This window comes from Podarcis pityusensis, assembly GCF_964106645.2.
Source record: "Podarcis pityusensis genome assembly, chromosome: 10".
NCBI classification, from domain to species: domain Eukaryota; kingdom Metazoa; phylum Chordata; class Lepidosauria; order Squamata; family Lacertidae; genus Podarcis; species Podarcis pityusensis.
The window spans coordinates 25,281,064-25,306,503 of NC_138035.1; the positions used below are offsets into that span (position 1 = coordinate 25,281,064).

General features: G+C 42.9%; 1 protein-coding gene across 4 annotated transcripts in view; it reads left to right on the top strand.

Moving 5' to 3' along the window:
* The window catches only part of STAB2 (stabilin 2), a 103,441-nt gene that overhangs the window by 9,171 nt on the left and 68,830 nt on the right, over positions 1-25,440 (top strand). For all 4 annotated transcript variants that reach the window (XR_013977060.1, XM_080971660.1, XM_080971661.1 and 1 more), the window contains exons 6-26: positions 1,435-1,530; positions 2,451-2,576; positions 3,429-3,625; positions 5,776-5,909; positions 7,298-7,431; positions 8,471-8,553; positions 10,012-10,161; positions 11,476-11,619; positions 12,424-12,486; positions 12,595-12,714; positions 13,974-14,027; positions 14,540-14,620; positions 16,523-16,675; positions 16,839-16,901; positions 17,150-17,233; positions 18,607-18,693; positions 19,668-19,779; positions 20,775-20,955; positions 22,151-22,244; positions 22,621-22,779; positions 24,535-24,630. Coding sequence is in view for 3 of the 4 variants with exons in the window: in XM_080971660.1 (XP_080827786.1) it covers positions 1,435-1,530; positions 2,451-2,576; positions 3,429-3,625; positions 5,776-5,909; positions 7,298-7,431; positions 8,471-8,553; positions 10,012-10,161; positions 11,476-11,619; positions 12,424-12,486; positions 12,595-12,714; positions 13,974-14,027; positions 14,540-14,620; positions 16,523-16,675; positions 16,839-16,901; positions 17,150-17,233; positions 18,607-18,693; positions 19,668-19,779; positions 20,775-20,955; positions 22,151-22,244; positions 22,621-22,779; positions 24,535-24,630 (2,411 nt within the window). In the remaining variant the exon portion in view is untranslated. The remainder of the gene's footprint in view (positions 1-1,434; positions 1,531-2,450; positions 2,577-3,428; positions 3,626-5,775; positions 5,910-7,297; positions 7,432-8,470; positions 8,554-10,011; positions 10,162-11,475; positions 11,620-12,423; positions 12,487-12,594; positions 12,715-13,973; positions 14,028-14,539; positions 14,621-16,522; positions 16,676-16,838; positions 16,902-17,149; positions 17,234-18,606; positions 18,694-19,667; positions 19,780-20,774; positions 20,956-22,150; positions 22,245-22,620; positions 22,780-24,534; positions 24,631-25,440) is intronic.

Below are 25,440 nucleotides of genomic sequence, written 5' to 3' on the forward strand. Positions count from 1 at the left end.
CATGTTATTCCCCATGTTCCCAGGTTTATTATTCATGTCACCTAGCAATTGCCATGCTAAAAGCAGTTGCGTGTGATTATAGATTCTCTATGCACGATTAGATTGTTCAAATTACTATTTTGTGCAGCAAAATTGTTATTGTGGAGCAGCCAGGATCTTCCTTGTAGAGTGATGATGAAGAGGTTGTTACTTGGCTAATCTTGTAACCAGCCCTGGGGCCCTTCTTAAGAATGAGAAATAATTCTGAGGCACTAACCACTCTATGCAGAAACAATAAATTGCAGGTGTCTGCACCCCATCACCCCAACTAACCCCACTGCCAATGCCCCCTAAGCCTTTGTCCAACTCTGTGGAACCCAAACTCCATCTTCCTCCTATGAGAGATTGCAACACTTCAATAATTAACATCCAGGGAGTTTTACTGAACTTTGAGTTAGGGATTTTAAGCTGGTTCTCCTCAATTCCAGCCCAGTGCTTTATCCCCTATTGTACACTGGCTCTTCCAGCTACCTGGAGAGGCCAAGGAGTGTGCCTGAGTCCTTCTGCATGCAAAGCATGTGCTCAACCACTGAGCTGCAGCCCCATCTAACCAAACGAGAAGGTTTTGCAGGAATTGAGCTTCTGCAGTCTCGTACATTAACCTTTTCTCAGACAGGAATGTTTCCTGTAGATAGCTTCTGTTGTAAGTATAGAGGGAAACTGCAGCAATCAGGATATAGGTTAGTAGGTGCTGACATGCTGAGAATGTATTGAAGACATTTCCTACGGATATTTCCTATGCAGCACGCACAGCTGAGTTGTTCTGCAAGGCACTTCTAACTAGAAAACAAGTACTGTATATGGAACACATTGAAGGTCTGGGGACAAAATGAAATGGGGAAAAAATCCACTTCTGCCCAGAGGTCTTGGACAAACAGCCATCTATTAATTCTTCCATCTCATCACCTGTGTAAAAGTAACCTATCTCCCAGAGTTGCTCTGAGGATAAATTATATAAGCATTCTGGGAAAGCAATGTTGTCAGAATTATTCATAACAATGATCTAGGAGTGTTGCTGACACTGCTGAAAAGTATATAATGAACAGTAGAACATTCAGGATATGCCTTTATGCTCCTTTCTGGCAGCCTCTGCTTCCTACCATGGAGTTTGAAGGTTTCTAGGGACATTGCCAAGTAATTTTAACAATGGGTAAGCAGTTACGTATTTAACCACCACTGTATCTGGACAATGGCGGGCCTTCACACAACCTGTGTACCATGAGCAAATCATAGTGAGGCTGGGTTGGGAAGTAGCAAGCCGTATTCTGTGGTCATAAATTTGTCCTCCACACAGAGCCCCGTGATCCTATTAACTTTTGCATTGAAATATCTGTAGTCTTAAATGTGTAGCTAAAATATTGCCGACTGCTCTAAAGGCTTCATTCCTGCTCCTAGTATGCAGCTGCGTTCATGGAATATGCAACAGTGGGATAACTGGAGATGGAAAATGCACATGTTTGTCTGGATACAAAGGTCCTAGCTGTGACCAACGTAAGTGACACTTCTGTTCCTGAGCATACGAGATGAGCATACGTAGATGGTAGTCTAATTACGGCAGGTGGGGTGGCCCAAATTAATGAACAGTTTGACTTGTGTAGTATCAGGCTTCAGAGAATCTGATCCCTCCCCCGGTGGGCAGCCAAGAAGTACACATAGATAACAAGAAGAGTTCTTACCAAGTCCTTTAATCAATATTCACAGAGAGGGGCTTTGAAAAGTGCCTCTCCATTCCAATAATGGCGTTGCTCCAAGTAAAGTCCCACCCCCTCCATCTCTCCTATCATATGTCATCCCTGATCTGTCCTTTCTGCCTCTGAGCCTCCTGTTCTCCTACTCTCAATGCTCGCCGGGACCTGGGAGAAGGGGGGTCTGGCATGCTTTCCAAAGACACTAAGTCTGTCAGCTCTCTCTCCCCTGGTACTTCTTCTTCCTCCTGCTCCTCTCCCAATATTTCCCAGCTTCTCCCCACTCCCTCTGAACTGTTACCTTCTGCAAACCACTGTTCTAAATCTATACTGTCTCCCTCTTCTCTGGGAAGTGCAGGAGGAAGAGGGGCAGCCCCCACCATTCCTCCTCAGTCTAGCCCCTGACATATAGTGGCAACGAATGGTAAGCCATTCAAAGGATCAGATTACAACAAGTGCATCATGCAGGTGGGCTGCGCTTCTCGAAGGTCTGTACATGCCAACAGTTTTTCACCACTATTGCCACTAGTATGACAATTGTAGCAGCAGCATATGGCAGGTGAGAAAGTTATGGAGTAGGTAGAGATGTTACACAGTGCAGAGTGCTCTGTATCAGTTGTACGTTGTCTCGCTTCCTGGCTTTTGCCACAGCGTAATTAACACTTCTGTATATAGCTTGAGAAGATGTTTGAACCCATATAATTAACGGGCCTCTTTCTGTCCTAGCAATCCCCGAATGCCAAGCCTTGCGCTGCCCAGAAAACTCCAGGTGCTCCGTCTCCAGTAGAGATGAAAGCCAAATGGAATGCAAATGCCTCCCCAACTATGAAGGAGATGGCAAACAGTGTGAACGTAAGTAACCAGGCAGGTTTGAAACATTTGAAACACAGCAAACTCAGGCAGGTGAGGTCATTTTAATTTCAGCGCGTATGAAGCTGCGTTTTCATACACTTTAGTAATGCACGTTGTTTCACAGCATTGGTCAATCGGCCATCTCCTGCGTAATTTTAAGAGAAAAAGAATGAATATGGATGATGGCCAGTTACCAAATGATAACTCCTTGTGTTGTGAGTGTAGCCTGCAGTGGCTGATGGGGAGGTAGCTCTCTAGTGTATCATCCGGTTTGTCTGTCAGACGATCAAGGGGAAAAGAGAAACTTCTTTTCCCCCTTACTGGTAATGGTTAAGAGAGAGTTCTGGAGTATGGGGCATCTCAGTCAAACCTGAGTAAGTAATTGGGTATTGACAGCTTACATCACTTGGGGCAGGCTTCCTCAAATTCGGCCTTCCAGATGTTTTGAGACTACAATTCCCATCATCCCTGACCACTGGTCCTGCTAGCTAGGGATCGTGGGAGTTGTAGGCGAAAAACTTCTGGAGGGCCGAGTTTGAGGAAGCCTGACTTGGGGTTTCTAGCCAGTCAGCAACAGTGCTGAATAAGATGGCTCTGTGGCCAGCTTCTGTTGTTCTGTGGCAAGGGGGGAGCCTTTGCTCTCCACCCCCAGTTGCCCCCCACCCAAAACTGAGGGCATCCATCCTTCTTGGTAAATCATTGTCGGTATCATCCAATCAAGTGGCAAAGAGACTCCTATCATTCACTTCCTTTCCAGGTCTTTTGTTGATGTGGAAAAATGAAAACAATCTGTGTTTGTTTTTTATTCATTTCTGGTCTTTATTTACCTCACTTTTTTCTCCAACCCCCAAGCCATCAACCCATGCTCAAAGCAGGTTTGTGATCCTCATGCTGATTGCCTCTACCTTGGACCCAATCATCACAAATGTACATGTCAGTATGGTTACACGGGAGATGGCGAAGTTTGCATACCAATAGATCCTTGCCAGACAAACTTTGGGGATTGCCCCACCGAGTCTACTGTCTGCAAATATGATGGCCCTGGAAAGGTAAGTGCAACTCTGAAATAAATGTTGACCAAATTTTAGGGGAAAGGGTTAAGTACAGACACACTTCACTGAGCTGATTCTCCAAATAGTGGCAGAAAAATCGCAAACATAGCACATTATGAAAAGACTTTAAGCACCATGAAAGGACTTTAAGCATTCCCTTTTCAGCCTCTCTCTCTTGCAAAGACTTTACTTCCACAAAATTTTCGTAGGGTCAGGTTTTCTGACTGGACCACAACCTTCACAGTTCATTACAGCAATGCCATTTAGGTTTTGCACACATGACATTTTATTCTCAAATCAATGGAGACCAAGTACCATATTTTTCGCTCTATAACATGCACCTGACCATAACATGCACGTAGTTTTTAGAGGAGGAAAACAAGAAAAAAAATTCTAAATGAAACAGTGGATGTATGATTTTTGTGGTTCATGCTATGGCCACAGACATGTGATCTGACGGTGAGTTTGCAGTAGCCCAATGCAAAAATCCTGAGGATCCATGTGGATCCATGCTTTGTAACCACGTTTTTGCACCATTGCGGTCCCATGAAACAGTGTGTGTGTGTGTGTGTGTGTTTTTTGGTGCAGGCTGTAGCCATGGACATGCTATGTGATCTGATGGTGAATTTGGGGTGACCCAGTGCAAAAATCCTGAGGAGCCATGTGGATCCGTGCTTTGTAACCACGTTTTAAGTGGGGAGGGAAGGAAAAGCACTCAAGGGACAAGGAGCACACGTGGGGTGTGTGGAGAAGGATGCTACTAATAATGCAGGAGAGGAGTTTAAGGGGAGAAGGAACACGCGTGGGGGGTGTGGAGAAGGATGCTGCTAATAATGCAGGAGAGGGGTTTAAGGGGAGAAGGAACACGCGTGGGGTGTGTGGAGAAGGATGCTGCTAATAATGCAGGAGAGGGATTTAAGGGGAGAAGGAACATGCGTGGGGTGTGTGGAGAAGGATGCTGCTAATAATGCAGGAGAGGGGTTTAAGGGGAGAATGAACACGCGTGGGGGGTATGGAGAAGGATGCTGCTAATAATGCAGGAGAGGGGTTTAAGGGGAGAAGGAACACGCGTGGGGGGTGTGGAGAAGGATGCTGCTAATAATGCAGGAGAGGGGTATAAGGGGAGAAGGCTCCTCTCCTCTCCCGCTTTGCTTCTTTAAAACAAGCAGGCTCTGCTTCTCTCCCTCCTCCCCGGCTCGGCTCGCTGAAAAGCTTTGCTGCTACTTAGCGAGCTCAGTGGGGAGGAGAGAGGGACAGAGAGCAGGGGGTTGTTTTAAAGCAGCCAACCGGACAGGAGCCGCTTACACTCAGTGTAAGCGGCTCCTCTCCTCTCCCGCTCTGCTTCTCTCCCTCCTCCCCGGCTCGTCTCGCTGACAGGAGCTGCTTACACCCGCTTTGCTGTTTCAAAGTGAGCCACGGACTGCTCATGACTGCAGCAGATTCCCCCGCCATCCGTAGGCATTCGCTCTATAACACGCACAGACATTTCCCCTTACTTTCTAGGAGGAAAAAACTGCGTGTTATGGAGCGAAAATTACTGCACTTGTTTTTCCTACGTAGTCTAAATATATTGTATATATTTTTTGCCCCTGAGAAGCGCATCTTGGGAAACTCGTTTCACCCAAAATCTTTGTGATATTGCCTGAAATTGGCACTGGTGTTGGCGGTGGTTCTCGGCCAGCAGCAAATGCCGCAAGCAGTGGCAGCAGCAGTTGTGGTGCTGACAGGAATGGCAAGGTGCAAGTTCACATTTTGCCTCAAGTGTCGAAATTGGATGCACCGCCCCTGTGAAGCTGAGTCCTTAGAATCTGGTGGTAGCAGTAACTTCCATCAGTTCAGGCCAGTGGAGAGGCTGCAGGATCCAGGGCCAGGGGCCTGTTCTTCAGAACTACTGAGGAGCGAGAACGAATCCTCCTTGGAATAGTTGCCGCTTGAGAACTTTTCTCCAAAGCCTCCCAGTCCAGACAGTGAGAAGCTTGCCGTTTACATTTCAACACGGGCAGCACAATGGATGTAGGAGAGGAAATAGCAACAAAGAACAAAAGAGGAGGAATGGGAAAGGCAGTGGTAACAAGAGAGATAATTAAAAAGAAATGCTTTTTAAAAAGAAAAGACTGATAAAACATTCTTTGTTTCTCCCAAATTAGTCCCACTGCGAATGCAAAGAACATTTCAGAAAGTTTGTACCTGGACTTGGGTGCAGTATGACGGATATCTGTGCAACTCACAACCCCTGCCATAAATATGCTGAATGCACAATGGCTGCACCAGGACAAACTCAGTAAGTTGTTTATCTTCTGGTGTCTTTCTGAGATATGTCTGCTGTTCTCTCATTGGGCTGCTTATCAAGATTGAAACTGCAAAAGTGAGGTTTTATGCAAAAATAAATTCCAGGTAGAATGGATGGGAGAGCAAGATGTTTATACCCTTCATGTGGCAAAGCGTTCCGTGTCTGCATTTCCTCTGTATTATTTACATACCAATCAACAATCTAGCCAAAGCTCGGCATTTATTATTATTATTAATAATAATAATAATAATAATATTACATTACTTGGATTGTCCTACCTCTTAGCAGGGCTGTCACCTGCTCAGGGCAGACACTGATCAGATCCTGATATCCTAGTTGGTAAACCACCTTTAAGTTCATTCCATATACTATCATTCCATATCTAGAAATGTTACATCCAAACTGACTCACTGCTTTTTGTTGTTGATGTGCCTTTTATTTCAAAGACTGTTGAGACCCATCTGTTGAACTTCATTGTGTCTCTGCTGCTTTGTGTTGCCAGATTCCACTTTGAATGATTTTCTATGCCTTTTAGACTTTCTGAAGCAGCTAGATTGCTGACAAGAGTTTCTCTTCCAATGAAAGTCCCATGCTGCGTGACAACAGACCTTTGAAACTAAAGAGAGGAGCAGAAGCAGTTTGTAATTGCATACGCACCATACATTTAAAGCACATTACTTCACCCATAGAATCCTGGGAACTATTGTTTAACTCTCATAAACCTACAACTTCCAGCATCCATAACAAACTACAGTTCCCAGAATTGTTTGGGGGAAGTCATTTGCTTTCAATACGCTTTACATGTATGGTTCATATGCAGCCAGTGATGTTTTGTGCGTCTGTTAGAAAAATCAGCAACCCCCCTGTGTTTGCACAAGCCATTACACTAGCCCAAAACAGCTCTTTGCATCATGACCTATGTAAACAACAACAACAACTCAGTATGGTAAAGGTAAAGGGACCCCTGGCCATTAGGTCCAGTCGTGACCAACTCTGGGGTTGCGGCACTCATCTCACTTTATGGGCCGAGGGAGCCGGTGTACAGCTTCCGGGTCATGTGGCCAGCATGACTAATCCGCTTCTGGTGAACCAGAGCAGCACATGGAAATGCCGTTTACCTTCCCACCGGAGCGGTACCTATTTATCTGCTTGCACTTTGACGTGCTTTCGAACTGCTAGGTTGGCAGGAGCAGGGACTGAGCAATGGGAGTTCACCCCGTCGCGGGGATTCGAACTGCCAACCTTCCGATCAGCAAGTCCTAGGCTCCGTGGTTTAACCCACAGCACCACTCAGTATGGTATTGTTTAGTTAAAAACACTGTTACTCATGTTTGTTTCTTCATCTGGTAAACGGCAATACCTGTTGCTTTTTTGCTCAGATGTACATGCCAAAAGGGTTATGAAGGTGATGGATATATTTGCCACGGAAACATCATGGACCAGATTAGAGACATGAACACCAAACCTGGAGGGCAGTGGCAAGGAAAACTAATTTCTGCTATAGAACTCTTTGGTATGTAGATACATTCAACCAAGAAGGTTGGATTTCAAAACTTAGTTAGTAGGGGTGTGTTGCAACTGTCCGAAGACTCACAAATGAAAAATATTTGAGACCCAGATGGACTCAAGTGATCTTGAAGAGTTCTCCCTAGCTATTTCCTTCTGGTCTTTTGAAAGAACACCAGTTCTAAATCAAGATAGGTATTCATGTGATATAAGGATATACTCTTATCCTTATATTTGTCTCCAGATCCATAAAACTGGGGTGGATCCTTCAGCGCCCATCTACTCTGTGGGCCTATCCATCAGTCTCAACCTATGCAATCCAGAGATACAGCCATACTATCTATTTAAAGCACACCCATTTAAAACATATTACTTCTCCCAAAGAGTCCTGAGAACTGTAGTTTCCCCCTCTGAACCAGGAAATACCAGGGAATGCAAAACATATATTCTACCACTGAGTTTCAGAACAGAAAGTACCTGAATGGGATGCTTAGCGTTTGCATCATGCCATTGCTGGGAAGTACATGCATTATCTTAGCATAAAGGACTGTTAACTTCACACACACACACAGAGAGAGAGAGAGAGAGAGAGAGAGAGAGAGAGAGAGAATGGGAGGAAGAAGATTATAAACTTGTGGAGGAAACAGGATGGATAAGGACAGTAGAGGAAACTGCTGATGGGAGATAGCAAGAAATCCATCCCCTATAATTAACTGTTGTGTTTACAGTTTCCAAAGCTGTAGTATCAACTCCTCCCAAATTTAGATGGTCAAAAACGAACATTTTAGCTGTTTCAGAATAAACACAATTACCTCTTGGAGGCCCATGAGCAAATTTCGCCTTAGGTGGCAAAACAGGATAAGCCGACCCTGGCTATAGGCCTTTATTTTTTTAATGTTAATAATTGGTTGTACTCGTCTGATACATTTCTTAAAGTTGTCTCCCTTTATTCTATGCATTTTTTAAAAAATACATTAAAAATACTTATACAGAATTCATTTTACAGTATTCATTCTTTTGTTCCATTGTTCTGTTTTCCTCTTAAGAAAATGCCTACGAATGGCCGCTGAATACTTTGGGACCATTTACAGTTCTTGTTCCAACAAGCAAGGGGTTCAAAGGAGTAAACGTAAGTGTCGTGCTCAAAAATGGCATATTTTAAAAATGATAAATATTTGTTTAGTTCTACGGCACCTTTCATCAATATGATGCCTCGCAAAAGTTTTGGATGGCAACTCCCATCAGCCTCAGCCACTGTTGCCATGTCAGCTGGACTTGATGGAAGTTGTAATCCAAAATGCCTGGAGGGCACCAGGTTGGTAAAGAAGTGATATGACATAATATTTTATGTTCTGAGCATATCCACAATAAAATACAATTTTTTTTTGCCCTATTGGGTAGCAATTATATGCAGCCTTAAACTGATTCAGTGTGTTACTTAATAGTTGTAGTCAAGCCAAAGGGTCGTGCTCAACTAAGTTATTTTTGGAATAGGCCTGCTGAAATTAATGTACCTAAATTAGTCATGTCCATTAATTTTCATAGGTCTTCTCTGAGTATGATTAATATTATGGCTGCAATCCAAAATCTCTTGCTCAGCTTGTATATCCTTTTGGATATTTTGTGGTTGGGCAGCACAATTTTCTAGCTAGCTTGAGCTGTAGCTCTTGTTATTGTGGTCTGTATTATGCTCACCTATTGGTTAGTGCCAATGACATCCCTGCTAACCTGTCAGCTTTGTTCATTCAACATTTTGAAAACGTTTAGATTTTTTTTTACTACTGTAAAACAGAATGCTTTTCTGTTTTGTACAAGAACCTAGGAATAGAAGGATGCTTCCTTGGGCCTCTGTCATTAGGAAAAAGATGTTACCTTTTATTTTATTTTCTGTTTTCACTACTTTGGGCCCAGACTAAGACTGCAAGCCTAATCATGTGTAAAAGGTAAAGGTAAAGGGACCCCTGACCATTAGGTCCAGTCGCAGACGACTCTGGGGTTGCGGCGCTCATCTCGCTTTACTGGCCGAGGGAGCCGGAGTACAGCTTCTGGGTCATGTGGCCAGCACGACTAAGCTGCTTCCGGCTTCTGGCCAGAGTGGTACCTATTTATCTACTTGCACTGCATGCTTTCAAACTGCTAGGTTGGCAGGAGCTGGGACCGAGCAACAGGAGCTCACCCCGTCGCGGGGATTCGAACTGCCAACCTTCTGATCGGCAAGTCCTAGGCTCTGTGGTTTAACCCACAGAGCCACCCACGTCATGTGTAGTCAGAAGTAAATCCCACTGAATTCAGTGGGGTTTACTCCCAGGCAAGGTATGATTGCAGCCTACATTACTTTTGGTCCTGTTGAAATCAGTAGGACTTGAAAATCCTGTCACCATGACTAACTTTTCACATTGATTTCTATCGGCCTATGTGTTACTAACCCCATAGTTTGGTCTCTCCAGCACTTGGAAATCACATGTTCTCTAGATGCAGTCTTTTACCTCCCTTTCAATTTTTTAGAGTGCCTTTTCCACATTAATGAGAATTCTTTGTATTAGAAGCCTATATAATATCATTTCCCTTCATTTTGCTAATCTTCCAGGTTAAAGACATTCTTTCTAATAAAGAGAGTGCCCAGTATTTTGTGAAGCTCCACATACTTGCTGGTCAGCTGGATCTGAATGGGTTGAATAGTACAAGTACAGTTTATACTCTCACTGGCAAACCAGGGGTCATATTAAATGATGAAAAGGTAAGGTGTGGTTTTCACTTTATTACTGCTATTTCACTAGCAAGTGCAAAATTGATATTGGGTTTGTTTGGCAGAGTTTTAACTGTTTTGTGTGTGAACTACTTTGGCTTAGTGCTGTTGTTTTTTTTAAAGTTGTGCTTTAACCTTTTATTTTAGTTTCACTGTGTTCTTACTGGAAGGTACTTTGTGGACATTGTAGTGGAAAACAGGATATACAATGATACATATAAATTTCATACTCCATTTTTCTACTGCTATGGCCCCCAAAATGGTTTGCAGCAAGCATTAATACAGCAAAACCAGTATCAAATATAAATAAAAATCAATTTAAAATGGTGAGACAACAGATTTAGAATACAGCAATGTTTTATAAGACAGCCAAAGCTAGTTATTCAGCTCCCAGAGGTGCTAATTTTCTGCATCAACAAGAGGTTTCTTTTGCTCGTTGTGTAAGTTTATTAAACTTAAAGGCCTGGTTGTTGTTGTTTTTTAAAGGATCAAATGACAATCCAAAGTCATGGCATGTTGAACTGATGCTATAACCCAATATGATACAAATGCAGAGTAGTTTTCAGGTATAATATAGGAATATAGGAAACTGCCTTAAACCAAGTCAGACCATTTGGTCCAGCTACTTTAGTATTGTCTACTCTGACCGACAGCAGCTCTCCAGTGTTTCAGAAGTTTTACATGCAAAGCAGATGCTCTACTGCTTTGCCACAGTCCTTGCCATAAAGGGGCCTTGGGCAAAGTATCCTCTGGTGGGCTTCCCTGGCTGCAGTGACAGTGGCCCATGCAGTGCTGGGGAGCTGGGTCTGTCTGCCCTTCTAATTTCTCACAGTTTCTAGTCCATTGGCAGTTGCCCAAGGATCCCTAGTGCTGACATCAGCCCTGCACAAATGCAGTAGTCCAAAGTCATTTGAAGCCCAGTTCCTATGGGTCGTACAACTAGTATGTTGATTGTACCTCTTCTTGAACACTGTGTGCTTGTACCTGGTAAGCGAATGTGGTGCTCTCCAGATGTTGGCAGACTACAGCTTCCATCATTGTTGACCACTGGCCATACTGGTTGGGGCTGATGGGGCTTGCAATCCACCAGCATCTGGACAGCAGCATGTTGGCTACCCTATTCTAGATTTTATTTCAGATGCCTGCCTGATGTTGAATGAGATTTGAGTGCTGAATATCATACAATTTATATAGCAGCTCATGTTTTTTATTATTACTACTACTACTACTACTATTATTATTACATAAGCAGTGTGTGCCTTGTTAGATAAAATAATCCTATATTTATTTTCTGGGCCTTTCTAGGACAATCTACTTAGAATAAGATTACAGGGAGGGAAGAAGAAAGTGAAAATCTTACAAGCAGATATTGTCGCTTCCAATGGAATTGTGCACGTTGTTGATAGAGCCCTGGACAATATGGAACCGAGCTTTGAAAGTGATAAAGAGGTGAGTTCAAATACAGGCAAGTGACTATAACAGTTTAGAACCATGATTTTACCTATGAGTTTAAACATTTATTGCGACAGATGCCTACTGTGCAATAAAGCTGGAGAATAGTAGTATTTATATAGTACTTTAAATGCTCTGAGAGATTCTTTCATGCATAAAACTTTGAAACAATGCTATAAAACTAGGCCTCTGGTGAGGTCAGACTAAGGGATACTTGTCCAGCTTGAACTTAATGCTAAACTATGGTTCAGCATTATGGGGTCAGCAGCAGCAGTCCTCAGGACTTATGCACTCCCTTCTCCTGTTCTCTGTTGTTGCCATGGGGAAACTGTAAGCTCCTGTTTCTGTTTTGAATTAACCACAATTTAGTGTTCCACCCAGGCATGCATCTTTTTCATACCTCTCTGGAAAAGCCAGAGAATGAATTGGGGAATTTCTGCATGCAAAGCACATCCTCTGCCACTCCTTCCTGCTGAGCCCTGTTGTGCAGTCTCATTCATATAAAGCCATGCCAAAGGCAGATCTAGGCGAGCGTTACCAGTGCCATTGCACCAGGCACTGAGCTTCTGGGGCACAGGAAATATGACATCCAATGGAAAGCGAGAGGTTGCCGGGGGGGGGCACTGGGCTTTGGTGTTGCACAGGGCACCACTGGAATTTTTGGTGCCAACATCCGCCACTAGCAAAGGTCTCTACATTCCTTTTAATACAAATAATAATTTCTATCATATGCAATAATAATTGATGCACTCAGTTACCGTTGATATTCAAAGTAGGATGAATCTATTTCTGTCTTCTTAGAGATCTATAATGGCATTGCTTCAGGGCAAAGTGAGATACAGCAGATTTAGATCCATACTAGAGGTAAGACTTAAACAACCCCCCCCCCCCACAAATTTAAAGATTTTCTTTTTGCAAAAAAAAAAATGCATATAAACTGCTGTTCCCTTCTGCTCACCCTTTCTAAAATAGAACAGTGTTGTGGGACCAATGTTAGATATACATCCAGGACCTAATACAATTTTCATTCCAACCAACGATGCTTGGAAGAGCTTGAAAGATGGAGAACTGGACTACCTGTTGTCAAGTAAGGTATAAGTCTTTAAATAACACATACGGGCATTCGTTCTTGTGTAGTAACAGTATCCACTAGGACACAACCAATGGTCAGCTTGAATATAGAAAATGTATACATCCCCCACCCAGAATGACACACAACATTACTGGCTATTTGCACTCCATTGTTCAATCACCTTCTGGATCTTTCCTTACCACTAGCATAACTTGTCTGCCACAAGTTGATTTAAACAGGAAAAGGTACTCTCCAGATATTGTTGGACACCAACTCACAGCAGCTCCGGATTGCATAGTAAGGGATGGTGGGAACTGGTGGGAAGTTCAACAACTTATGGGGGGTACCACAATGGCTGCATAGAATACCTTATATTTAGTTGTAATGACTACATCTGTAAGGATGTGAATAGGACTCGAGGCCATGAAACACCTATTGAATATCATGCTTTGATTAAAAGCAGACATCCAGGTTGTCTTAATGAAAGCTAATTTTCAGAAGAATCCTAAGCATAGGAGGGAAATTTACTCTCTGGTCAGATGCTTTGTTTTGCCACAAAATATCAGACAAAAATATACATTTTTTTTCTTTTTTCATAATTACCCTTTTACTTATGTGAATGGTCTTGGCCTAATATACTTACTAGTTTGGATTTCTGTGGTGGAACCCATGCCAGGCTGTGTGGGGTCACCAGGCAAGTGTACCTACCCCAGCATCAAACCGGCGGTGGGCTTTGGGCTCTCAAATTTCAGTGGCACCCTGTGTGACATTAAAATTTGGTGCCCTCCTCGGCCTCTTGGGCTCCGTTTTTGAATATTGTTTTGGCGCCCCCTGCAGCCTTGTGCGACCTTAAGGGTCACACCACCCTAAAGCCGCCTCTGACCAAACTGAGGCAGTGAACAGTGGCTGCTGTTTCTCTTCTCTGGAAGATGCAGCACCTCCACTGGGGTCAGAGGGGGAGAGCAAATGAGCAAAGAAGCCCAGTGGCTTGAGAATGCCATTGTGCTTTGCATCTTCTCACAGCTCCAATTAGATTTTGCTTCTTTGGTCTGCATGAAAAGGAAAATATTGCATGATGCCATGGGTGTAGCCAAAGGGGGCAGGGGGCAGCTGCTCCCTCCCCTTCATCAAGTAAAACATTAGGAATACTTAACTAACTGACCAGTCATGTTGGTTATGCCCCCTCCAACAAAAGTCCTGACCCCTCCAACAAAAGTCCTGGCTATGCCCATGCAGAAAGCTTGTTCAGATAAATGTGGCTCATTCTTTATTTGTACAGGGTTCACGAAAGCTTCGCGAGCTAGTTCAGTATCACATTGTTCCTCACACCCAGGTTAGTGCAATTGATGTCTGTGCTAGATTTGATATTACCTTATTATAGTACACTTGTTACTTCTCACTAATGAAATCTAGATGCCTCTCATAACTTACTGAACTCCTTATGTCCCAGTACCCACAAAAGAAGTGTGTGTGTGGGGGGGTGTTGTATAATGATTTGGAGCAGGGCTGGCCCATTCATGAAGCAAGGTGAGGTGACTGCCTCAGGTGGCAGAATCCACAGGGGTGGCAGATCCCGATGTAGATCTTTATTTCCCACCTTGTTCCTGATTTAGATCTTCACTCACCCAATCTTCCTCGTTGGGGAGGGCTGGCACCATTTTGTGGTTCACTTCAGGCACCAAAATGTCTTGCACTAGTGAGTGCACCCCTTTAAGTGTCATTATACTTTCATGGACTCCTTTTTGAATACTATTTGCTAATTATTTTCTATTCAATTAAAAAAAAAGACTCCTATTGTAATATTTGGCTTTGGGGGGGAAATGAATTATTTATTCTTCCCTATAGCTGGAGGTAGCCAGCCTTATCTCAATAGGGCACATCAAGACTATGGCTCAGCAGTTCATCTATTTTAACGTCACCAATAGTGTAAGTACAAGAAAGGCCAATTCTTATTTATTCATTTTGTTTTCCTGTTTAATCCAGTCAAATTTTGTTTTCTGAATTCTGAAAGGTATGGACTTTTTAACACACAGTTAACAACAGCTAACTCCTGCTTTTCAGAGTAAAGCCTCCAATTGTCAAATTTCAAGCCTCCAACTGTCAAATCTATGCTATCTTCCTCACTGACAATTAACTCCCAGCTGACTAAAACCTCAAGCTGTTCAGAGTCTGCTGCCATTCAAACCAATAACAGAAGTAACCCCTCAAGTCACTTGCTGAATGATCTCTGCCATTGTACTTCTAGCAACAAGACCTGTTCTCTCATCCTTTCACATTGCTTTTTCAGCTCACGAGTTGAATCCATTTGCCTGATTCTGTTGAAAATGGTTGTGTTTAAGAGGATGTGAGATGATATGAAAGTTCTGTCTGTGGTGTTTGATGTCAGATGGTTTATTTACACATGCAACTCATCACTTAATAACTGTAGCCATCAAGTGGTGGGTGTACATGTACGAGCCAAAACAGATTTTACAGTCATTACAGAAAACTGAAACATCAAAGCAAATTTTCCACACACCCTGCTGATATCATCATTGCAATGTTTAATACCTTGTAGAAATTAGCCATTGTGTTATGAGTACAACCCTTGACTGTTGTTAATGTGGAGCAGTGGCAGCAATACTCACAATACTCTGAGGTACACACTGCTGCTAAATGTACATTAACGTATTTGTTACACGGATATTATTTCCACATCTATTTATTCCTCTCAGAGTTGTCTCAAATAGCAGTTCTTATTTCAACAGACTGAATCTGGAATATTTCTGAAAGCGATGTGACACCTTGAGGTCTTACAGTCAGCACTTAACATGTAAACAATTATATATGGGACTGTTTGAGGTATATGAACGAAAAGGGGCCTCTCCTTCATAGTGATACTGCAATTTTGTCCTTGGGGGCTGCTCTTTGAGACAAAAATATATGGGGCTGGATGTTGGAGATTCTTTGAAGATTTGTGAGAGATACAGAGGTACCTTGGGTTACAAACGCTTTGGGTTACAAATGCTTCAGGTTACAGACTCCACTAACCCAGAAGTAGTACCTCAGGTTAAGAACTTTACCTCAGGATGAGAACAGAAATTGCGCAGCAGCGGCGCGACGGCAGTGGGAGCCCCCATTAGCTAAAGTGGTACCTCAGGTTAAGAACAGTTTCAGGTTAAGAACGGACCTCCAGAACGAATTAAGTTCTTAACCAGAGGTACCACTGTATAAGGATTTATGAAAGACTGAGTGGAGTGTAAGAATATTGCTCTAGTATAGGTGATAGGGCCTTTTCTTTTGACCTTGCAATACCATTAAACCAGAGGAGGAGTCTACTTGGCCACTCGTTAGCTGAACATGAAGTTGTGTCCTTGGCCATAGATACATTGTTCTTTGGTGTGGCTTTGACTAAGGAAACTCACTTTGTCTGCACATGAAACGCTCATCAGAAGCATACTCTCTCTAGACATACTGCAAGGATAATTAAATATATATGAAAAAATATAGGCAAAAATGTGTTATTGATAATACTTGGTATGGGAGATAAATTCCCACACACACAAAAAAGATTCAGGACTGAAGCACTGCAGAGTCCTGGCTCAGATTAAACCTTCACACAGATTTGAAAATTAAGCCTCCTTTTTATTCCACTTATTCATGTAACTGCTTTGAAATACCAAGAAACTGTTTAGTTGGATTAAAACAACAACAGCTGTAAGAGGTCCTGATTATGAAGAATGCAAACAAATACAGAAGCAAGGATGCATGATATTGTCAAATAATACAATGAAAACATTTTGAAGTACTGGCATCTAATTTCAAAATAAATAACTCTTATTTATGCAGGGACAAATCCTGGCGAATGGCGAACCTATAGAAGATGCAGACATTGCTGCAAAAAATGGCCGAATTTACACACTTTCTGGCGTTCTCATACCACCTTCCATAATCCCAATTCTGCCACACAGATGTGATGAAGAGAGAATTGAAATTAAGATGGTAAGGCTCTTCATAACAAAACAATAAAAGGCAGTATCTAATAACTGCTCTAGCAGAGCTAGTCAACAGATGTTGCACTCCATCTCCCATCAGCCCCAGCCAGCATAGCCAATGGAGAGGGATGGTGTACCTTCATAAACTATAAATGTTCCGTTTGTTTCAGGGTACCTGTGGAAAATGTCCAGCACTGCACAGGAATAGTTGTCCAGAAAATTCAAAACCTGTTGTAAGTAAACTTATTATCTGTCCAATCACCAAATAAATTTATAAACGACAAGAGATTTCCTTCTACATGCATTTCAGTAAAATGTATTAACAGCATTTGTGTTGTTATAAAAGGGGGGGGGCAAGCAGCATATTATGAATGCAATCTGCTCTCCAGCAAAATTAACATCACTGTTTGCTTTCCATAGAGCACAGTGTTGGGTCAGGGTGGTTTGTTTTAATGTGTGGATATTTTTTTTAATACTCTAGGCTTTCACAAGGAATCGATGCATTTACCACGAACAGACCTTTCTCAGATATGGGTGTGCTAAATACTGCAATGTAACAAAAAAGGTGAGAGATGCAAATGACATTTCTGTTGTTAAAAAGGTAAAGGTACCCCTGCCCGTACGGGCCAGTCTTGCCAGACTCTAGGGTTGTGCGCTCATCTCACTCTATAGGCTGGGAGCCAGCACTGTCCGCAGACACTTCTGGGTCACGTGGCCAGCGTGACAAGCTGCATCTGGCGAGCCAGCGCAGCACACGGAACGCCATTTACCTTTCCGCTGGTAAGCGGTCCCTATTTATCTACTTGCACCCAGGGGTGCTTTCGAACTGCTAGGTTGGCAGGCGCTGGGACCGAACGACGGGAGCGCACCCCGCCGCGGGGATTCGAACCGCCGACCATGCGATCGGCAAGTCCTAGGCGCTGAGGCTTTTACCCACAGCGCCACCCGCGTCCCTTTCTGTTGTTAGCTTCCTATAAAACTGCTGATAGCACCAGCAACTACTTACTACCGTACAACAGTGGTACAACTTTTGCCACAACCCATCTTCATTTTTCTTGTATTCGCTTCTTGAAGACTTAGGTAATAAAGCACATAAAAACCCCCAGACATCATGCATACAAAAACATTCTGAGTATATACGGTATCTATTTTCACAAATGCGTCTAGTGATCACAACAGCAGCATGGATCCAGGAGCCATTATGGAGCCATTAAAGAGACCCAAGAGCAGTAGCAAAAAGCATTAGCGAGGACCATAGCAAAGACTGTATCTCAGTTGTAGGGCATCTGGCTTGCATGCAGAATGTCCCAGGTTCAATCCCCAACAGTTCCAGGTAGGGCTGTCCCCATCTTATAATAATAATAATAATAATAATAATAATAATAATAATAATAATAATAATAATTTATTTATACCCTGCCCATTTATACTTCCCCAGCCACTCTGGGCGGCTTCCAACAAAATATTAAAATACCGTAATGCATCCAACATTAAAAGCTTCCCTAAAGAGGGCTGTCTTCAGATGTCTTAAACCTTGGAGAGCTGCTGCCAGTCAGTGTTGGCTGAGGTTGATGGACCATTGGCCTGACACAGCAGCTGGGTGCAGTAGGCAACAGCAAGAGAAAGCTAATACAGCACAAGAAAGGTATAGCAGATATTACAAACAGTGCTACAACCTTCTTGTACTCTTAATGAATGGCCAGGCCTGTTCAAAGCTTGCCTGGAGCCCAGGGTGGCTGGGAGACACAGAGCATTCTTGGCATGACAGTGTGAATCTGGCAGGCCTCTGCTGGTGGCCCCCAGCTGGCTTAGCCCTCCAATGCCTGGGGCAAGTGTACCCAGCTCACACCACCCCCACTCTGCATGGGTCTCCTCTTAACAAATTTGCGTGCTGCTCCTTTTTCTTTTGTCATGAGGAAATGTTTGCTTATTTTGCAGGAGCCAAAGTGTTGCAAAGGATTCTTTGGCCCAGATTGCAATCAGTGCCCTGGTGGCTTTTCCAATCCCTGCTCAGGAAATGGACAGGTAAAAGAAAGAAATATTTTCAGTGTCAGCCGGTCTCCATTTCCTTTGTTGAAGTCTAGTAAATAGGCATATGAAACCGTTTGCTTTTGTTGAGATGTCAGTTGACTTTGGCGTTTTTCAGCATATCTGCTTGATTCATGACAGGGTCAGTTTTCCTGCTGGGCATGAGGTGTTGCATGAAAAAATGCCCGCACCTCCTTGAACACCCAAAGGAAAACTGAATTCATAGTAGAGATGCTTCACCATCTGCATCTTGCACCAAAGTAAATTTATATCACTTCGTGTATCACAAGCTGAGGACTGTAAATAACCTCACATTCTTAGCATCATAGAATAGGCTATGTTGTGGACCCTGGACCACTGTTCAAAACTTCTAGCTTTTAAACCTCAAGTTAATGGGGTGAGGGGTTGGATCACACAGTGAGGGCTAATGGGGCACTTCCCCACCAACCTCAGTCTGCCCCTAGTCAGACCCCATCTGTCTGCTTCTTACTAACAAATAGTCAGAGGCGTTGAAAGTAAAACAGCAGGGAACATTCAGTTTGTAAATTAAGTGATAATTCTGTTAGTGGTATAGTAAAAAACCAAGTGGGAGATGGGTAGAGGTGTTGCTTACCAACCAGGAAGAATGACATGATGTTTGCTGAGGTAGCAAGTATTCTGATTGGCTATGTAATCTCCTCTGTATGTTTGGTTGACTGTCTCCCTGCTATGTGTAAGGCATGAACTGAGAAATACAAAGCATCTCTGTTCCTTTCTTCTCAAATGATACACTGTTTTGTTTAGTTTTAATCAGTAAAGATTACTTTTCTCTTTGGACTCCATCTGGGTGTTTAAAGTGGCTCTGGAAATGACAGAGGGAACTGGCATCTTGTAGGAAGGTGTAAGACACATTTTCCCAACAGAAATACCATTCTGATATATTTACGTGAATTTCAATGTATAATTTCAAATATGTTTGTTCCACTTTGCAGTGTATGGATGGCATGAAAGGGAATGGGACTTGTGTTTGTGATAGGAAATTTGAAGGATCACATTGCCAGTTCTGTTCAAACCCAAACAAATATGGACCACACTGTGACAAAAGTAAGCACCGCGGTTTTTCTCTTCCCTGGATATTTTAAGCCTTAGTCAAATTTCATGGCAAACAAAGCCTCTGACCTGAAGACGAGCACTTCTGAGTTCCATAAACTCCTGCCTGGTGTGTTCCCTGTGCAGCTGAACTGAGAGGTCCTTAGTTCTTTGTGCCCAGGGGAAAGCATCAGTGAGCGTCCTGGCTCAGTTTCTATGGGCCTGGTGCTGTGGGATCTTGTTCAGTGGGCTCTTGCCTGCCAGCCTCTAGTTCACAGATAGGGATGAATGGATCTGTCATTTTCAATTCTCTCAGTTTCTCATTTTTCCAATCTTAGATTCAGTTGTCCAAAAAAAAAAAAAAGACAATTCATCAGCATTTTAGTGTGATTTTCTGTTGTTAAACAATTTTTTGTATGCAATTTTGCCTAATGTACACATTTTTGCAAACCAATTTTCCTTAATATAATTCCTTTTTTGCCTGTTACCTTCATTAATATATGTGTTTCATGGATGCTTTAGTATGTGCATTTTTGTACACGTTCCTTGGCTGAAAAACTGCACCACAAAATTCAAAGAAGTGTGAATTTTGAAGGGCACCTGAGCTTCAGTTTGCATGTGGTTTTAGAAAGTGTGGATTTGTAGATTCACCTTTAACTGTTAACAGTCTAATTTTTGCTCCATCACTGCCCATGATCACCAGCGTCAGAGCCAGGTCCAGGTACCCAGTCCTGCTTCTTAACTGATAACACAGTAGCCTCTGCCTTGGTGTCCTGTTCACTCCTGGCATCTGGGTTTGTGACAATTAGAACATTCTAACAGTCTCTTCTAATTTGTATTTCATTGTTTATTGCTAAAAAAAAGAAAAATGGGAAAAGGAAAGACCAGCTGAGATTTTATTTGCAACAACAACACATATATTACCTTTTTTAAATGGGCCTGATCTCTCTCTCTCTCTCTATATATATATATTCCTCTCATTGACATTTATTTCCCCCATCCTTCCACAGAATGTATGTGTGTTTATGGTAAGTGTGACAACCAAATAGACAGTGATGGGATCTGCCTTGCTGGTTCATGCAAAAGTGGATATGCTGGAAAATTATGTGACACACAGGTGTTTCCATGCGGGACTTTTCTTCAGTTCTGCCATGCACATGCTGATTGCCAGTTTACCAATGGTGCTATGAGGTAGGCCCATTATACTGATCATTTTTATACCACTCAGGGAACTTTAAGGAGTATGTGTCGGCACATGTCTCCCCACTTGTCATCCTCTATGTGAGTGAATGTGGTGCATTCTGCATCTTCCTGACCTCGACTGTCCTAATTGGTTTGCCAATTCATTTTTATAAATGCTCTGAGTAAAACGAATTTGAATACCACCTGCCCCTTCCCAGTTGTGCTACTTAAGATTTTTAACTGTGCCATCGTTGGTGACAGAGCATGTGCTTCACACATACAGACAGGTCAGGATTCAACTGGAACCTGCAGTTAAAGAATCTTCGGCAGCAGTGGCAAACCATTTGCCTTGCATGCAGAAAGTACCAGGTTCAATCCCTGGCATATCCAGTCTGCAACTTTAGAGATACCTGAAGAAGCGTCTCAACTCCCACCGTTTAGCCCGGACACTGAGGTCCAGCTCCAAGGGCCTTCTGGCAGTTCCCTCACTGCAAGAAGTGAGGTTACAAGGAGCCAGGCAGAGGGCCTTCTCAGTAGTGGCACCCTCCCTGTGGAACGCCCTTCCATCAGATGTCAAGGAAATAAACAACTACAGTGGTACCTCGGGTTACATACGCTTCAGGTTACATACGCTTTAGGTTACAGACTCCGCTAACCCAGAAATAGTACCTCGGGTTAAGAACTTTGCTTCAGGATAAGAACAGAAACCGTTCTCCGGCGGCCCGGCAGCAGCAAGAGGCCCCATTAGCTTAAGTGGTCCTTCAGGTTAAGAACAGCTTCGGGTTAAGAACGGACCTCCAGAACGAATTAAGTACTTAACCCGAGGTACAACTGTATCTGACTTTTAGAAGACATCTGAAGTCAGCCTTGTTTAGGGAAGTTTTTAATGTTTGATGTTTTATCATGTTTTTAATATTCTGTTGGGAGCTGGCCAAAGTGGCTGGGGAAACCCAGCCAGATGGACAGGGTATAAATTTATTATTATTATTATTAGAGAGCCACTGTCTGTCAGCGTAGGCAATACTGAGCTATATGGACCACTGCTCTGACTCAATATAAGGCAGCTTCCAGTGTTTCTAGGGTTAGGAAAGATCTCTGCCTGTGGTCATACAGATCTGCTGCCCATTGTGATAGAAACATAATTTTGGCTTCGTTTTACAACTGTCATGACTATTAATTTCACATGCTTTGATGCAAATTTTAGCTGCATTTGTAAGCCGGGATACGAAGGAGATGGAATAATTTGCAGCGAAGTAGATCCTTGTGCTAATTTAATTCCACATAGCTGCAATGCTAATGTAAGTACAAAATTCCTTGGCATATCTGAACATATTTAAATGCTGAGTTTAATTATCCAAATTAAGAACATCTTTCATAAGTAAATATCTTTCCCAGTTAAAATGCTACCCAGTTGGTCCATTGACCAAACAGGTTTCACATTATGTTCTAAAAATAATTGTGCTAAATCGTAAGTGAAATGTTGATGAAGTCTTTGCATTTATCACTACGGAAATAATTAGATTTAGACTGCAGAAATTGTGGGTGAAATATTCACCTGTCCACATTGGTCTATATTACTAAAATAAACATGCAGAATCTTCCCCTGAACTCTGTCCTTCCCACATTACAATGCACAGGCTGTAACTCTTGTATGTCCTTTCCATATACCTGCAGGCAGAATGTGTTAAGACTGGCCCTGGGACCCATGAGTGTGTGTGCCAGCCAGGATGGACAGGAAATGGCAAAGACTGTTCAGAAATCAACAACTGTCTGTTGCCAAATTTTGGAGGGTGTCATAGTAATGCTACTTGCCTATATATAGGTCCTGGTCAGGTGAGTTAAAACTGCCTCTTAACTTCTGCACTGTGCGAATCTTCTGTAATCTTTCTTTATGTGGTAGCAACAACAACAGCAGCCAATGAGCTCAATAGTTAATAAACTGGTTCTTGAGTTTTGCGGTAATGTTGTTGTTTAGTCGTGTCCGACTCTTCATGGCCCCATGAACCAGAGCACGCCAGGCACTTCTGTCTTCCACTGCCTCCCGCAGTTTGGTCAGACTCATGTTTGTAGCTTCGAGAACACTGTCCAACCATCTCGTCCTCTGTCGTCCCCTTCTCCTTGTGCCCTCAATCTTTCCCAACATCAGGGTCTTTTCCAGGGAGTCTTCTCTTCTCATGAGGTGGCCAAAGTATTGGAGCCTCAGCTTCACGATCTGTCCTTCCAGTGAGCACTCAGGGCTAATTTCCTTAAGAATGGATGCATTTGATCTTCTTGCAGTCCATGGGACTCTGAAGAGTCTCCTCCAGCACCATAATTCAAAAGCATCAATTCTTCGGCGATCAGCCTTCTTTATGGTCCAGCTCTCACTTCCTTTGCGGTAATAATGCAGTCCAAATGACATGCAGTTAGTAGCTTGTTCATTAGCACATATATTCAATGCCGCCCTGCCACTGCTGTCAGCACCGCTGCCTCCGCTACTCACTCTGCTGCTGCCACCATGCCCCCTGCTGCAGCTGGTGCTGATGGAGAAGCAGTGACGCTATCGGCACCAGTTTCAGGCAAGATTGCACCAATCTGGAGGGAGATCTTGCACAGATCTCGCCCCAGATCGGGGCCAATGTTCGTGCCACTTCTCCAGCAGTAGAGGAAGTGGTGGGGTGGGTGGGGCACCCGCAGGGTGCTGCCTCAGGCGCTTCTGCTACCTAAGGCAGAGGCCTCACCCTGCCTAATGGCTGGGTTGGCCCTGATATTTTTATTACAGTGGAATCTCGGTTTTCAAACGTAATCCATTCTGGAAGTCCGTTTGACTTCCGAAACATTCCAAAACCGACGGTCAAAGGGCTGCCAGCAAGTTCAATGAGGAAAATTGAGAAACACGCCTCGGAAGCCGTTTGTCTTCTGAGGCATGTTCGAAAACAGAAACACTTCTGGGTTTTCAGCATTCAGCTTCCAAAACGTTTTGCAGCCGAGATGTTTGAAAACCATGACTCATGGCTATTATTCTTCATCCTGATTCCCCAAGCTTCCGGTTGTCAAATTGTTTACTGAGCCTGTCTTTAACATCAGATTTGTTAAATTGTTAAAAGCAATCTTAAACCATCAAGTGTTTTTTAAACACACAATCCAGAAATCAACCAAGCCCATAGATTCATTGACAATAAATAATTTGAAAACACCATAATCAAGGGGATCTTGGGGAAGGATGTTCCAGAATTGGTGAGTTACTATGCCCTGATTCTCACATACACACCAACCTGGCATCTGACAGTGGCCAAACAGAGACAAGGAGCTGCCCTGATTGCCGGCGTGCACAGAAGGTTCACGGGGGATGTGGTGGTTGTTTAGGTACCCTGGTTCTAAACTGTCTAGGATTTTAAAGACGATGCCCAGAGTTGACTCCAAGCATCATCTATTGAACAGGCACTATTGCACTTTATGTTAGGTTAGGTTATTTATTAAATTTATATCCCATCCTTCCACCTAAAGGAGCCTAGCATGGCTTCATTTTAAACTTTTATTGACAGAAGTTGCATAGGAGTTGAACAGTTCAAGTGAATAGTTTTATTTCATATTCCCCCTACAATACAGAATGATTGTGAATGTAAGGAGGGATTTCGAGGAAATGGATATGAATGTGAACTGATAAACTCTTGTTCAGAACAAAATGGAAAGTGCCATCCACTGGTGAGTAATTCACTTTACAAAATTGTCCAAACTCTGCAAAGGTTTTTATAATAAAGATATACTAAAATAAGCATTATATTATTTTTCAGAGAATCACTAACATTTTACTCTCAATGGGTCTAACTTTGAGGCTCTCTAGTCCTTACAACTTAATTAAATTTTCTGTTTTAGCATCAGTATAGTAGATTTTGGGATGCTAGTTATTGCCAAACAATTCACTCTCAGCTCCAGCCAATTAGTAATATGGTGCTGTATCCTCAAGAACACACTTACTGTGTCCTGTGGGATCACAGTAATGAGGCTGCCAGTGGCTGTCACTTTACCCCTGGAGAACTTATCTTAGTAAATCTTACACCTTAATTGAAATTATGCATATTTGTGATTGTGGGAGATTGTTTACAGCCAGCATGGGGGCCCTGTATGCCAGAACCTGTATGCCTTCAGATGTTGTTGGACTCCAGCTTCCAGCATTACAGTCAGTGTGGTTACCAACCAGGGATGATGGGAGTTGTAGTCCAGCAACTTAGGTAGGGCCACAGATTCCCCACCACTGGTTTAGAGTAAAAATTTCACAACCAACAATGCACTCTGTTGAAGGCCTCATTGCTCCTCATTCTTTTTAGAGAGGCATACTTTTTCAAGCAAACAGGTAGTCATTCTACACCTGCCATTTAACATGGTAGATTCATATCTCAGTGTGCCCACTTCTTACATGACTGACAAACAGCCTGTTCAGATGCTGCTTGAGAATAGGCCTCGTGTGATACAACAGTGCTGAACGAGGAAAGGGGAGAAATTCAAGTCAGTTTG